The sequence below is a fragment of the Vulpes lagopus genome, chromosome 1, assembly GCF_018345385.1.
Source record: "Vulpes lagopus strain Blue_001 chromosome 1, ASM1834538v1, whole genome shotgun sequence".
Taxonomy (NCBI): domain Eukaryota; kingdom Metazoa; phylum Chordata; class Mammalia; order Carnivora; family Canidae; genus Vulpes; species Vulpes lagopus.
The window spans coordinates 79,250,289-79,266,383 of NC_054824.1; the positions used below are offsets into that span (position 1 = coordinate 79,250,289).

The 16,095-nt window shown below is 36.8% G+C and overlaps 1 protein-coding gene across 2 annotated transcripts in view; it reads right to left on the bottom strand.

Moving 5' to 3' along the window:
• The window catches only part of CD86 (CD86 molecule), a 62,662-nt gene extending 47,872 nt beyond the window's left edge, over positions 1-14,790 (bottom strand). For both annotated transcript variants that reach the window (XM_041722336.1, XM_041722344.1), the window contains exon 1: positions 14,671-14,790. In XM_041722336.1, the coding sequence (XP_041578270.1) occupies positions 14,671-14,684 (14 nt within the window). In that variant the 5' untranslated portion in view covers positions 14,685-14,790. The remainder of the gene's footprint in view (positions 1-14,670) is intronic.
• Between the last annotated feature and the right edge of the window lie 1,305 nt (positions 14,791-16,095).

Here is a 16,095-nt window from a genome sequence, read left to right on the forward strand (position 1 = left end):
CAATATTTCCCATTTTCCAATAATAAGTCACTGATTAGCGCCACTTGGAATTTCTACTTTTTAATTTGCCTTCAGCCATTCAATAAATGCTTCACCAGCCTTAATTGAGTAGGTCTTGGGCTGGTCCTAGGATATAAGATGAACAAAAGCAGAGGGTCCCTGCTCTGCAAGATTCTGCAGGTGAGTGCAGGAGACCTATACCAATTAGTAATGTCGAGGGACCTGCCACCAAGTGATTTTCAAGATCAACAACTTTAGTTATGTAGGACGTCCTAATGATGAAATAACTTCCTAATAGCATGTGATAGATTCTAACTAGGTTGTATCTGTATCGGTCATAATTAAGAAAAGGGAATAGGCTTTTCTAAGAAATATTGGTTCTCCTTCAGTTCATATTTTAAATGGTTGTTGTGTCTGCATGACCATTAGTCATGGGGGCACAGTAGAGAACTCAGTCAAGAGAAGGGTAGACTAAAGTGATACTTAATTTCTATTTTAATAATTCTATATCCTAGCTATCTAGTAATATTTACAATATAATCTTAGAATCTTAGGACTTCTGCGAGTTTACCCAAAAGATGTTATTAGTTAACAAATAACGAAACTATGTAAAATCTTTCCAAGATGAATGACACATATACAAAGTTTAAAAAATTGATTCCAATAAACTACCAACATCAGTGATGGTACTTTTCAGAATTCAACAAAGTAAATATATGATTCCAAACATAGCACTTTATCAATCTTTAGTGTTAACTGGGAACATTAAACCCAAATTCAGAAGATTGTGATTTCTGAATTTAAAGTGGCCCATTTGCTTAAGGGTATGCACTTACACATTCTGAGAAACTGTCATTTCTCTCACAAAGCATCTGACATTTGCCATTTCCTTTAAATCTTAGTTAGAAGAAATAAAATGAGGTAATATGCTAAATGTAAAAGTGGCTTGAAGAGTTAAGTCCATATGCTTTTTCCTATTTGTGCTGAGGAAAGAATATAATACATAACAAAACTAACACATTTTAGCAAATGGCAGCATATTTCAAATTTAGGGAAGCATGATCTGCGAAAGCACCTTTTTATGCAAAATATTTATATAAGAGCATAAATCAAATGTACTCTACAAAGTAAAATAAAATAGATTGGGGCATATAGAATACAGCCAGTTTGACTAAGCTTGTTAAAACAAAACAAAACAACCACTGGAGTTTTTAAAGCTTCCATTTCACAACAGGGTTGAGGGAGTGGGCATAGCACACTCAAAGGCTCACTTCCCCGTGGCATCTCTGTAACCAAAAGCAACGTACATGAGACTTCTGGGAACCCTTACAATATGTATTTATCAACTTGGATTTGCAATTTTGAAGTTGATGGTACAGAACCATTGAGATGTAATTTTGCAGTTCCCTTCACATGCTTTTATCTGGAAGATTCTAAAGGTCCACCACCCCATAGGCATGTGGCTACTTGGAAGAAATTTTCCAATAAAACAGATGTCACTCTTCCTACTCTCTAGCCACGTGAGAAAAGGATGGCCTCTTTTGAAAACGGCCTTAAATAGCTTTCCTCACATCTGGTTTAAGAGGGAAAGAAATCTCAAAAAAAAAGCCTCGCACTGGTTGTCTGCAGTTTTGATGTGAAGAGATTGGAATTCTTAAGAAGGACTGCACTGGTAAACCGATCTTCGCGATTCAAGTATTGGAGACAAAATATTGTATTTGTCATCATACTTGAGTTCCATTTTCACTGTGCATGGCCTATTTGCATACAAACAAAGGAGATTATTTTTACAAGAGGTCTACTGTGTTTTTGTTTTGGTCCTTTGGGATGACTGTGGTAAATAAGGGAGCAAGCCATTTTCATACCTTGGATTTCACACATTGTGCTTATATCATCCTTCACTTCCTCTTCCTCACCGCCACCCATTCATTGGTGGCCAGTTTTGGGGTCTCTATCACCTCTTGTCTGGATGACGGCAACAGCATCCTGGCTGTTTGCCTTTCACTATCCTTTACCCCATCATTACTGTTCACCGAGAGCAATCTGATTACGAAACTTCCTTGTTTTGAAGACTTGCTCCCTTTCCCCTCATGCGCTAGTGGCCATACTTCTTAGGAAAACATACAATGCCCTTCACAGCCTGAATCCAACTTTTCTCTTCTGCTTTCATCAGTCAACCCATATAACCTACCTTCTGGTCCCACTTGAACTGTTTCACTGTCCCTTGACCCTCCTTGACCTTTCAGGACTTTTTGTGTACTTTGCCTTTGCACAACCTATTCCTTCCGCCTGGCATGCCTTTCCTGACTTTCTATATGCAAAACTCCTCTGCTCCTTTGAGATCCAGATCACTCCACAGTTCACAGTTGAACCTTGCCTGCCATCCTTCTCTCCTTTTTCACCATATCTGTATCTTTCTCCCTCCCAAGTCACATCATTTATTCTTTCATTTTAAGGGTTTCCTCCTTGTGTTAAAACTTCACTGCTCATAAGGATGCCCTGTCCTGACGTCCACAAGGGCAGGGAACATGTTTAATTCCTTTTGCATTCCTGATACTTAGTGCAGGTCCAGTAAACATTATTAAACTTAATACCTGTTCATCGATCACTTATAAGTAGGTAGTACTTTAAGTGCATTACTTCATTTAGTTTAATATAATAAATGTAGAAAGTTTTACAGATGAGGAAATTGAGTTTCAGGGAAGTTAGGCCACTTGCCGAGGGACACACAGCTGGTGATCTCAAGGTTTTAGCAGGATATAGAACTGAATCTGTTTTAATTTCTCACTGATAATGCTATATGACTATCATTAGAATGTCACACAGATGTCAGTGTACTTTTTTGGTGTGGTTTGGCTCTTTTTAAGTAAATCTCTCCACTCTACCTTTTACTAATTATGCAACCTTGAGTAAGTTACCAAACCTCTCTAAACCTCAATTTCCTCATTTTTTTTCAATGGGGAAAATAATACCTAATTTATATGGTTATTGTAAAGATTCAGGGACAACACCTATGTAAGGTTCCCAGCCCCATCCCTGCTCATCCCAGCAATCACTTCTTCCTTCCAGCCATGCATTTCATATTCCTCCATTCACTCACTTAATCCTTACCCTCTGAAAATTGGAAACTATTAAATCTTCTAACAGATGAAGAAACAGGCTTAGAGAAGTAAATAACTTGCCCAAAGTTCCTTTAATCCAAGGAAATGTTTTTCCTAGGATCCCTCAGAACTAAATGAGACCCTCAGATCGATACCTAAGTGGTGTGTAAAGGGATCACTCTGCCTGTAGGTGTGAAAACACAACTAGAGGTGTGAAAGAAACTGAGTTTGTGTTTGTTTTCCTTTTTTTCTGACTTTTTTTCCTGGCAACTAAACACAACCAGCCAGAGAATTCTCTTGAAAACAGAAACTTGGGTGAGCCACTGCATGGGCCTATTAACTTTTCTGCTTCCTGCTGTCTAAATTCTTCATGTCCTTCAAATTTCCACCTACTCCACTGAGCCCTCAGACAAGTTCCCCTCTGTCTTTACTAATCCACTTCCTTCTAGCCCCCAAGCAAATATCTTGGGACCAGTTCCAGCCCAATTAGAAAGGAAGAGGTAAATGTTCTCTGCCTTAGGATCCAGCGCCCTGGGGGAAGTGTCTTGCTGAATCCACGTTTTTAAAACCCCTAGCTTCTGCAGCTCCCAGCTCTTGTCTGTCTTATTCCATTTGGTTATGTTTTCCCAACTGCTGATGCCTCACTGTGTAGCCAGGGGTTTTAGACTCAAGTGCCTGCAGTGTCCTGGCAGGTAATGAAAATACATGAGCAAAATAGGCCACATAGGAAAAGGAGAACCCCATTGGAAGTTGAGCAACCTTTTCTAGATTCACCAGTTGGGAATGTGGGCCCAGTGTTACCAGGTATTTTGTTTTATGTGAATTCTCCAGATTTTTATTTATTTTTTAATTAATTTATTTATTTACTTATGATAGGCACACAGTGAGAGAGAGAGAGAGAGAGAGGCAGAGACACGGGCAGAGGGAGAAGCAGGCTCCATGCACCGGGAGCCCGACGTGGGATTCGATCCCGGGTCTCCAGGATCGCGCCCTGGGCCAAAGGCAGGTGCCAAACCGCGGCGCCACCCAGGGATCCCTCTCCAGATTTTTAAAGTATTGGTAACTAATTATAATTTAAGGTTTTTTTTTAATTTTTAAAGATTACAGTCTATGTATGTACCATTTTTGGCCTACCAACTTTTAATTTTCAACCTCTATCCCAGACCTATTGCTTCCTAGTTCTTATCTTTATCATTTGGTTGCTAGAGCTTGTTTTGGTCCATGACACAACATAGCTGTCTCTGAGCACAAATCTTTCCACCCACAAATCAGTCTTGCTGCTAAGAGTAATCTCATTCTCCCTTGATCTCCCATAATATATGCTCTTATAATGTTTGTTCAGAGATTTGGTCTAGAATTAGGTTGGGGTCTGGAATCCTGGCTCTGTATCAGCTCTGTGACCTGGTCAAGTTATTTAACATCTCTAAAATTTAGTTTTCACTTGTGGAAAATGGGGGATAATAATATTATCTACCTCCTGGAGCTGTAAGGATTAAATGAAATAATATATAATGTGATATAGTATGCCATAATGCCTGCATGTGGTAAGAAATGTTAGCTATGGTGAAACCTTCTCCCTTAGTAGCTGCTAAATAGGATCTTTATATGATTCATCTTCATTTTCTCAACACTAAATAAAATTTTATTGAATAAGTGAATAAGCAAATAGTCCCAGATCCCTCTTTTCTAGCGCTGATTCACTATAGCCCGGAACGTGATATATTCTTAAACCCCTCCATTCACAGTGATCTCACTCTCCTCTGAACTTCTGTTGCACTAACAGAGGTCAGAGTTCAAAACTGGTGGCCTGAGCCAAACCAGACCCTCCAGACATTGAGGCATTACATAAAAATCAGGACATTTCACCTTTAAGGTTATCTTTTTTTTTTTTTAAGGTTATCTTTCTTATTTCTTTCAAAAAATTAGATTAGGTTGTACTGGACCACACTCCTGCACACAAAACAACAGAGTGGTGACCAGCAGCATTGCTCAACATGGTGCTCATCTGCTTATGTCATGAAGTCTCCACCATTAATGTGCCATGAGGGTATAATGAACTATAGGCCTCTATCGCACTTCTCTTATCTGAGGGCCTCTGTAGGTATTCTTTGCCACTCCTGATTTAGACACTGTCCCTCACCATTAAATTGCTTTTTTAACTTGATTTCATCCTGCTGAGCAAAGTAATATAAATTCACTGTAGATTTAGCAATTTTAAAGAAAAAGCCCTATTTCTGTAATCTCATCAATCTAGAGGTAACCACTGTGACTATTTTGACAGACTTGCTTGCTATGTTATTTCTATGCATTCTTTTCCTTATAATTCCATAGGCTTATGTCTTCTTCGGGTCATTAAAAAGTCATCAACACACACATAGATACACACAAGTCATCAACAGCTTCATTTTTAATTTACTTAACCATTCACCTACTATGAAAAATTTAGGTTGATTCTTATTTTTCATTACATTAAATAATGCTATAATAAACATTTTTGTACACAAATCTTTTCCATGTTTCTTATTATTTACCTATATTCTTAAAGGTGAAATTGTTACAGAAGAGGAATAATCCTTTTTATAATAAACAAAAGTGGTAGTTTATATATCTTCTAGATTTAGAAGTGCAAATTTGAATATGTTACCCACAATGACTAATAAAGCAAACAAGTCTTTATAAGAGCAGACATTAGCAGGCGTAACATATTTGAAGTCCAGAAGGCTAAAACAGGGGTTTTCATAGCTTCATGAAGACATACATAATTACCAATTATAGGACAGGATTTTATTTTAACGTTTTTGGCATCATACCTTACATAAAATATGCTTTATGTGGCTTTGTTGCTTGGCTTTCACCTTATTCACCTGCATTGAGCCTGTTCTTCTCTTATCTATAATTAGAGGTTTACTATTGTGACATCTGAATTTAAATAAGAATTCATTTGCTAAAACTGAATCAGAAAAGGCAGAGCTAAGGAAATTTAACACAATTTGAAATATAGAAAATAATAGGTTTAAAGAAAAGAATGTGAAGACTAAAATATTTTATTTCCACAAGACTTCAAATACACTATAAACTCCCATAAGCCTCATGGCATTGGTAAGTACTCATAACCACATTTTACAGATGAAGGCACTGAATTTCAGGGGGCCCAGTAGCTTCTGCAAGGTAACGCTGCTGGTAAACACAGAACTACTTATTAACTACTTATTATTTGACACCTGCTGGACTTATTCAAAGCTCTGGCATTGATCCAAGACATACTGCCTACAGATAAATGGAAAGCAGCTACCCTCATTCTTCTGTGGAACCTTGCAAACTTCACCGTTATTTTTTTTAATCATCATATTTTATATATTTACCTTCAGAAATCATGTTACTCATTTTGGCATATTTCTAATGTGTAGCCAAAGGCCTAGAACAGATGCTGAATGAACTGAAAAAACTACTAAGAACAGAGAAATAGGCAGTTGGCCAGAATGAGTGTTTTTAAGAATATTTAAGCTTCTTATAGTTGACAAATTGCTTTCCAGAAAAGTTATAGGCATTCATAATCCCACAATCAATAGTATCTAAAATACCATTCTTCTTGTACACTTTATTATTATTATTATTTTATTTTATTATTTTTTAATTTTATTTATTTATTTATTTATTATTATTTTAGAGAGAAAGAGAGAGTGAACAGGAAAAGGGCAGAGGGAGAGAGAGAATCCTAGGTGTGGAGCCCGATGCAGGGCTTGATCTCATGACCCTGAGATCATGTCCTGAGCCAAAATCAAGAGTCAACACTTAACCAACTGAGCCACCTCACTAACATTATTATATCCACCCCAACAAAATATAAATTGTTTATTGATAACTGAAAATACCTCATTGGTGTTTACATTGGCATTTCTTTAATATTTAGTGAAGATGAACATTTTGGGTTTCTTTAAATTGCCTTTTTAAATTGTTTTTAATTTTAATCCAAGTATTGTTAACATACATGCTCTATTAGTTCAAGTATACAATATAGTGATTCAACAATCCTATACATTACTTAGTGCTCATCATGATAAGTGTACTGTTTAATTCCCATCCCTGTTTCGCCCATCCCCCCTTCTGTCTCCTCTCTTGTAACCATAAGTTTATTCTCTGTAATTAAGAATCTGTTCCTTGTGGAATGCCTGGGTGGCTCAGTGGTTTAGCACCTGTCTTTGGCCCAGGGCCTGATCCTGGAGTCCCAGGATCGAGTCCCACATCGGGCTCCCTGCATGGAGCCTGCTTCTCCCTCTGCCTGTGTCTCTGCTTCTCTCTCTCTTTCTTTCTCTCTCTCTCTCTGTGTGTGTCTCTCATGAATAAATAAATAAAATCTTAAAAAAAAGAAAAAGAATCTGTTTCTTGGTTTGTCTCTCTCTCTCTTTTTTCCTTCTACTCATTTGTGTTTTTCTTAAATTTCATGTAAAATGAAATTATATGGTATTTTATATGGTATTTGTCTTTTTCTGATTTACTTCGCTTAGCATTCTACTCTCTAGCTCCATCCATGTTCTTGCAAATGGCAAGATTTAATTCTTATTTATGGTTGAGTAATATTACATTGTGTCTGTGTATGTGTGTTTGTGTTCAGCTGCTTCCATTACAAATAATGCTGCAATAAATATAAGGTTGCATGTATCCTTTTGAATTAGTGTTTTTGTATTTGGGAGGTAAATACCCTAAGGAGTGCAATTACTGGATCATAGAAAGGTTCTATTTTTAACTTTTTGAGGAACCTCCATACTGTTTCTCACAGTGGCTGTACCAGTTTGCATTCCCACCACACAGTGCACAAAGGTTCCTTTTTCTCCACATTTTTGCTAACAACTTGTTTCCTGTGTTTTTGATTGTAGCAATTCTGATAGATATGAGGTGATATCTCATTGTAGTTTTGATTGCCTTTCCCTGATAAAGAGTGATGTTGAGCATCTTTTCGTGCATCTATTGGTTATTTGTATGTCCTTGGAGAAATGTCTGTTCGTGTGATCTGCCCATTTATTAATTGGATTATTTGTTTTTTGGGTGTTGAGTTGTATCTTTAAATTAATTTTTAAATGCTTTATTTTGAAATAATTTAAGAGGCAAAAAAAGTAGAAAAAAATGTGTAAGGAGGTCTTGTGTACCCTTCACCCACTTTCTCCCAACAGTAACGTCTTGTATTACTGTGGTACAACAGTTAAAACCAGGAGATGGACATTGGTATAATTCACAGAGCTTATTTAGATCTGACCAGTTTTATGTGCGTTCATCTGTGTGTGTGTGTAGTTCTATGCAATTTTATCACATGCGTGAATTCATGTAACGGTAAGGAAATATTCCACCACAACAAAGTTCCCTTGTGCTAACCCTAGGTAGCTACATACCTCCTCCTTTCTCCATGACCCATGGTTAAACCATCGATCTGCTTTCTTGTCTTTATGATTTTGTTACTTCAAGAATGACATATAAATGGAATATATGATATGTAACATTTGGGATTGGCATTTTCACTTAGCTTAATTCTCTGGAGATTCATCCAAGTTCTTGTGTATATCAATAGTTCTTTCCTTTTATTGCCGAATATTATTCCACAGTATATATGTACCACAGTTTGTTTAACCATTCACTTAATGAAGGATATTTTTTCCCTCTGTTTTTGAATATTATGAATAAATCTGGTATGAATATTCATGTTTTAGTTTTCGTGTGAACATAGGTTTTTCATTTCTCTGAAATAAGTGTCCAAGACTGCAACTGCTGGGTCATATGATAAGTATATGTTTAGTTTTGTAAGAAACTGTCAAACCGTTTTCCAGAGAGGCTATACCATTTTACACACCCAACAGCAAAATATGAGTGATCCAGTTTGTCTGCTTTCTGCAAGCATTTGATGTTAGCATTATTTTTTCTAGCCATTCTAACAGGTGTGTAGTGATAGCTCACTGTGGGTTTAATTTTCATTCTCGTAATAGCTAATGATGTTGAACATCCTTTCGTGTGCTTACTTGTCATCTGTATATATCTTCTTTGAGAAAATGTCTCTGTATACCTTTTGCCCATTTTTGAATTGGATTGTTTGTTTACTATTTAATTTGATAAATGAAAATATTTGATTGGATCTTGAATTGGCATTTCCTTAATACCTAGTGAAAAGGACCATTTTTTTTGTCATTTACATTTATTTTTAAGCATTGCTTAATTATTAACTACATTGCATTGCTTTTGTCATTTTACAATTGTTGGTCTCTCTTCTTATTTACACTATTCTACACAGTTCCTTAAAACGATCAGATTCTTGATAAAAATTTATTGTTCTCTTGGCTGAAAAGAGTTGTAAGACGAGGATGATGATCTAGGTTTATCTTTTGGGTAGTTATTTTTTTCATGTTTTATCCCATGGTTAGTTTCTGGTTGGTATTGACTAATTGGTTTACTTAACTAACTATTCATTCCTTTTTATTTTTTTTTTAGATCTTTTAGTATAGTCAAATTGGATTAATTTGATCTCCTATAATATAAAACTGTGACATTTGGATTGTTTGGCAGATAATATCCCTGAGACTACAGAAAGCAAATTTTAGACTTATTTTGACTTCAAAACTTTCTAAGAAAATGCTTCAATACTTATTTATTCTAATTCTACTACATTTTTCTGTTTAAATTATGAGTGAGCCCCAAAATTCCACTTGCATTTGTTTTCTTCTTTATCACATCACCAGATTCACCACAGTCTTCATCTCTGAGAAGTCTCAAATAACAACAACTTCTTTACAGCTTTACAAAACAGAATGGAACCTGTGTCAGTTCTAAAAATCTAATTTGTAAAATGATAGCCTCAGAAATTCTTTTCTCCCTGAAAACCTCCCCAAACCAGTTTGGTAGGAAAAAAAACACTATCTGCACACACACACACACACACACACACACACACACACACACACCGGGTTTAGCAATTAGAGGAGGGAAAACTCCAGGTCTGGCTGCCTGGACTCTAGGTTGTTTCCGTGTAGCTGTTGTGGACAGCAGAGGTAAGTTAGGTCCAGAGAGGAGATCTGTCATCGCCAGATGTTTGCAGGAATGCTCCAGGTACTGCCTCTGTACTCTCAGCTCGCTATGATTTGCTCCCTCTACTCATCCGGGAGATCTCTGCAGAGGTCACCAAAGGCCTCTGGACTGACATTTTCCATCTTCCTACTTTACCTTTCTGCAGAATTTGACACTGTGACCACCCTCTGCTTTGTGAAATATTTTCCTTCTCTTAGCTTCAGTGACATAATGCTTTTTCTTCCCTCCCCTAAACACTTAGGCCCAGTTTTTTTCTCTGGCTGCATGCACTTTTCTCACCAAGATATTATGCACACTCACCGAGTGTATTAGTTTGCTAGGGTTATAATAACAAAGTACCATGAACTGCGGCTTAAACAACAGAAGTTTTTTGTGTCACAGTTCTGGAAGCCAGAAGTCCTAAATGAAGGTGTCAGCAGCTCTTTTTCCTTCTGAGGGCTGCGAGGGAGGGCTCTGTTCCAGGCCTCTCTCCTTGGCTTGTGAATGGTCTTCTCCAAGGCTCTTCACAGTGTCTTCTCTCTCTATGCATGTTTCTCTAAGTTTTCTTTACCAGCACACCTATCATCTTCGATTAGGGCCCACTAATGACCTCATTTTGACTTGAGAGTCACTGTAAAGATTCTATCTCCAAATACAGCCACATTCTGAGGTACTGAGGTTAAGATTGCAACATATCAATTTTGGCGGGACACAATTCAACCATGAACACTTAGTCCTTAGGCTAATTGTTTTCTGTTGTATCTCATGTGTTCATTGTAAAAGTTTGGTAAAACAGTTTGTCTTCCCCTGGCCAAGTCCTTTTCTTGCTTGCACCTATCTCTTCCCTTGGTTTCTATGACATCACTTTTCTCCTGCTTTGCTCCATCTCTCTAGATCCTCTGTGATGTCTATTGTGGACTCTTCATCTTCATCTCCTTCCTTAAACGTCAAGGTTTTCCAGGTTCCATCCTTGGCTTCTTCTCACTCCATAATCCTCTCTCCCCAGTGATCATACCCACAATGAGAATTTCAGCTTTCAGCGGTACTGATGCTGAATACTGCCAATATCTATTCCAGTCTATACCTCTTTTTTTGAGCTTTGGACCTGTACATTCACTTGACTACTTGGGCATCACCATCCAGCAGCTCCACAGGATCTCAAATGCTGCATGTTCAAAAATGAACTTACCTTTAGTCCTCTCTGTCCCCTGGCTCAAATCCAATCCACTTCCTATATCCTTCATTTTATGAAGGATGCACTGTGTACTTAGATTTTTCCTTCCAAGCTCCACATCTTTCAGAAACCAAATCCTGTCAATCCTTGTGCTTAAATATCTTCTAAATGTATCCTTTCCTTTCTTAATCCCCAATAACTGCCCTGGTTTCATGTCCTCAACACCTCTCCTTGGATTATTCCAATAATTTCCTAAACGAATTCCTTGTCACCAGAATCAGTCCTGCACTCTGCTGCCAGAGAATCTTTTAAAGCAACTTTATCAGATCTCTGCTTGTTTATTAGTCTTCAAACTTAGGCTGCAACTTTATGAAAATCACAGCTGGATGCCCAGGCTATGGATGGTCTGGCCCCTCCTAGTTTCTACCTCATTTTCTGTTATTACTATCTGTCAGGCATCTTCTCACAGCTATACTTGCAGTTCCCCCATCTGTCTATTTAATCACCCAGACCTTGGGTCTTTAAACCATGTTGACCCTCTCATGAAATCCATAGCTAGTGGTCTATAAAAGCCTCAGCAGATCTCTGAGCCATCCCTTCTGCACCATCTCTGATCCAGGCTTCACCCCTGCACCTAAACTGACTCTCTGCTTTCTTAGCTTCTCTTCCTTTCCAGTACTTGGCTTCTCATTGTGATCAGAGTCACTCCCTGGAAGTGGATGGCCTTGTCCTCAGACTCTATTTCTGGTCGACATCACTGGGGGCCAGCCTGTCTTAACAGATTCAGAGGGTATTACACACTTCTGTTGGGAAAAAAAAACTTCCTGAATTCTAGTCCCAGCACTGGCATCAAGTAATTGTGTAATCTTGGATGAATCACTTCCCCTCTATTAATCCTAATAGTAAAACAACTAATGATAATTACTGATTACTTATCAGAGCAAGGTTCTAAGCACTTTACATGGGTTATCTCTCACAACCACCTTAGGACTTGTGACCTCATTTTGTACAGTTTCTTAACTGAGGATCACAATTTTAAGCAACTTGCCCAAGGTCACACAGACAAAAAGCAGGAGAAGCTAGGATTCCAGCATCAGCACTCTGGTTCCAAAGCATGGCCACTTAACCACTGCTCTCTTCTTCCTCCCAATATGCAGCTCACTCTAGAGCCATGGCATCACAGCTGTAAAATGTGGAAGTGAGTGCTCTGATCTTTCCACATAGAACATTCTATGCACACAGGCCTTTTAATATCTAGTAAGTATATTCTGAAGAGGAGTCAAGAGAAAAAAAAAGTTAAACACAAAGGGCCAAAACTCTAAAAATGGAATTCCACAAATTATGAGTTATCACATAGTACTAGACAGTTATCTGCTTTTCTGAGAGAGGCCAAATATTGATTTCCTTTTTTTAATTATCTAGTTTTATTTTTCTGCCTGCAGATGTAATCCAAGTTCAAAAACATAACGTAGAAAATAAAAATAATCTGTATTTCTGATTAACATTGTGTGTGTACAGGTTTCATGTATAAAAGTAGTAGCACTGTATATTCTGCTTTTTTTCCTTTAGCTAAAGACATTAAAATTGTTCTACAATAGAATTTTTAATGATTTCATGATATTCCATTATGGATGTTCCATAATTAACCAATTACCTATTTTAAGACATTTAAGTTGTTGCAAAGATTTTTCACTATCAGAAACAATAAGAAAAATATTTGTGTCTCTAAAATTTTACAAATATATGATTATGTCTTTACAAGAAATTTCTAAAAGTTGAACTTCTTGGTTAAAGAGCATATACACTTTTAAAGGCTTTTGATTTGTAACACCAAATTTTTGTCCAGAAAGATTATATTACCATTAGCAAGTAATAAGGGTATAGATGTTCTTCCCTCCTTAGAAACATTCTACTTTTTAAAAAGAAATCTGCCATTTTGATAAAGAAAAATAATATTTCACTGTTTTAATTAGCTTTTCTTTTATTTCTGATGAGATTAAACATTATTTATTGGTCATTTATATTTTAAAATTTTCTGCTCATTATCAATTTTCAGGCACTGTGAAAGAGTGAATCTTAAGAACAATATAGACAGTGGCCTGTTTCTAAAGATGTTAGGCAATGTTAACATAATTAAATGGTATCACTTCTATAGTTCCACAAAAATGATAAATTCTGAATTTTTTTTCATACATGTGTAATATTTCAAAACTCTACTGCAAGGAAAAAGACCCTTTACTTGGAAATTAAATTCTAATCTTCTGAAATAAAATCAGCAAAGCTGTTTCCATAATCAGTAAGCACTGCATAGACGAGGGTTATGTAGATTTTCAAAGAAGAGTAACAAATAATGACTGATCCCTCCTGCCCCCATCTAAGAGGAGGGTGGATGTGACTGCTTCTAGTAAGTCACAGCTATGGGGGTGTGCCACACAGGGAGAAACCTTGTGGTACAGAGCAAAGCAGCAAGAAAGATTGTAGCTTCACTCCTTATGAGCAGTGTGACCCTACCAAGTTATTTAGGTTCTTTAAACCACCGTGATCTTATCTATAAAACAGAATGGGATTATCTGTCCGAGAGTCATTGTGAAGATTAAAATCCAGTGACATAATATGAATAACGTTATGTACATCATGTTTGTTCAATACTGGGAAGCTAATTGAATTAGTACTTTACTTCTTTCTTCCACCTAACCCTCCTCAGAATCTCTCATGGCCTGTTTGTGACTCATTTTCTACATTCTGCATTTTCTTCTTACACCTCATCTTCCTTTTCCTTTCCCTTGGCCTCTCTCCTTCTACCTTCTCTATCTCATTCCTCTGCCCCCAGGCCAACCTGACAAATCTTTTGTGTATACAAAATTTACTCTCTAGCCTTTGTAATGCTTATACAGACGTGTATAATTTTTTTCTGATTCTTAAAATCAACAAGTGCAACATTTAAGTATTTGAAAAATTTTTAAAAAATCAAAATCAATCACTTCAAAAACCCCCAATATCCAGTAAACTTTTTGGTATCTCAAATAATTCTTAACTTTGAATGGCAGTCAAGTGTCTTGGTAGAAATACGTTTTAAAAGATCCCCTGTCTTGGAGCTATAGGATCAACCTAGAGTGGATGCTCTCAGATGGGGAGAATGGCTTCTAGGACTTCATCTGATTTTTCACAGCATAGATTGTTTTTTATCCCAGGTGTTCCTGCTCTTGAATTGTGCATAACTATACCCTTAATACATATTAGCATTCTTGAACAGAAAGGACAGAAAACAGCACCATCCTCACTGTCAGTCTGCTGCTGAGGTAACTTAACTCTTAATTGCCTTTCAAAGAAAAATAAGAATTGATCACTCACCATCTGAGATACATCTTGGCTGCATCTGCTGTTGTGCTAACGTCTGGGAATGACTCTTGTCTCTGTACTAGTCTGTGTTACAGTGGAAGGAGGAGCAACCCCTTCTACGCCTGTGAAAGCCTTCCTCTCAATGACTGTATATCCTGTAACTTTCTTCAATAAAGGCTGTTCCTCTTTTTTCTACAGATTTTGCCAACACTTGTGGAAGAAATTTAACCCTTTCCTTGCACTTGAATTCACTGATCTGCTTCTAAATATATTTTTAAAAATAATTTGGTGGCTTGAGTTCCAGACCTGACATTAAGATGAGGCTGACTAAAATTTCCCCTCTTGAAATTCCCTCAAAAAACCTAGAAAATAAAATAATTAAAAAGAAAAAAACCTCTCTGTATTTATAAATAGAATAAAGAATATCCTACAGTTTTGGTAAGACAATAAAAAGTATAATTTATTATGGATGTGGATTGGGAGTGAGTAGCCTCCTCCTACTGATTTCCACCACAGAGATAATAGAGGATTCACTGAACTTTGGGGGCAAGGGAAAGTCCTGTGAGAGCTGCACAACCGAGGAGGTCAAACAAAAACTACTGCTTTTATTATTTCATTCTTACTATAGACAAAAATTAAATTGGTCAAAGAGAAGTTTCCTGAAATAGAGGTCTGGGGGGAAAAAAGCAGTATCCTGAAATTAAGAGATGTGCTTGAGAGAGAAACATAAAATTCATCAAGTGGAAACTATTTTCAGAAGACAATAAATATCCACATGTGAACTGAAAGGACATTTTGAACGATTTCAAAGGATTCAGATTGTCAAAAAACCTTTAAGAAAATGGATTTTCCTCCAGATAAATCATGATGAGCATTTAAAGTTACAAAGATATTGAAAGCTAAAAGCAAAATGAAAAAGTAGGATGTCTACAGAGGAAGATAAAACAGCTCAACCTCTTACTAGATCCTGTAAAAAAAACCCACAAAACAATATCTATAGAGTGTTGAGGTAGCATTCCTTACCTAGAGAAGATACCAATTAAGTATGAAGATCAATAGAAATGTATTATCAAGCAGACAGAACAACAAAAATACTGCTACAAAGATAACCTTCTTAAATAAATTACTTGAATATGTGCTCCAGAATAGTAAGAAATGAATTAATATCGAAAGCACAAGGATACAGAAGCTATTGTCTTGATTGCCTGGCTCCAAAAAAAAGGAGAAAAAGAGAAAAATGAAAGGGGAGGAAGGGCACAGTTAAAGCAAGTGCTAAGGGGGAAGTTTATAGATGTAAACACTTACTTTAAAAATTAAGAAAGATCTCCATAAAAAAAATCTCAAATCAAAAACCTAACTTTACAACTTAAGGAACTAGAAGAAGAACAAGCCAAACCCAAAGATACCAGAAGGAAGGAAATTGTAAAGATTGAAACA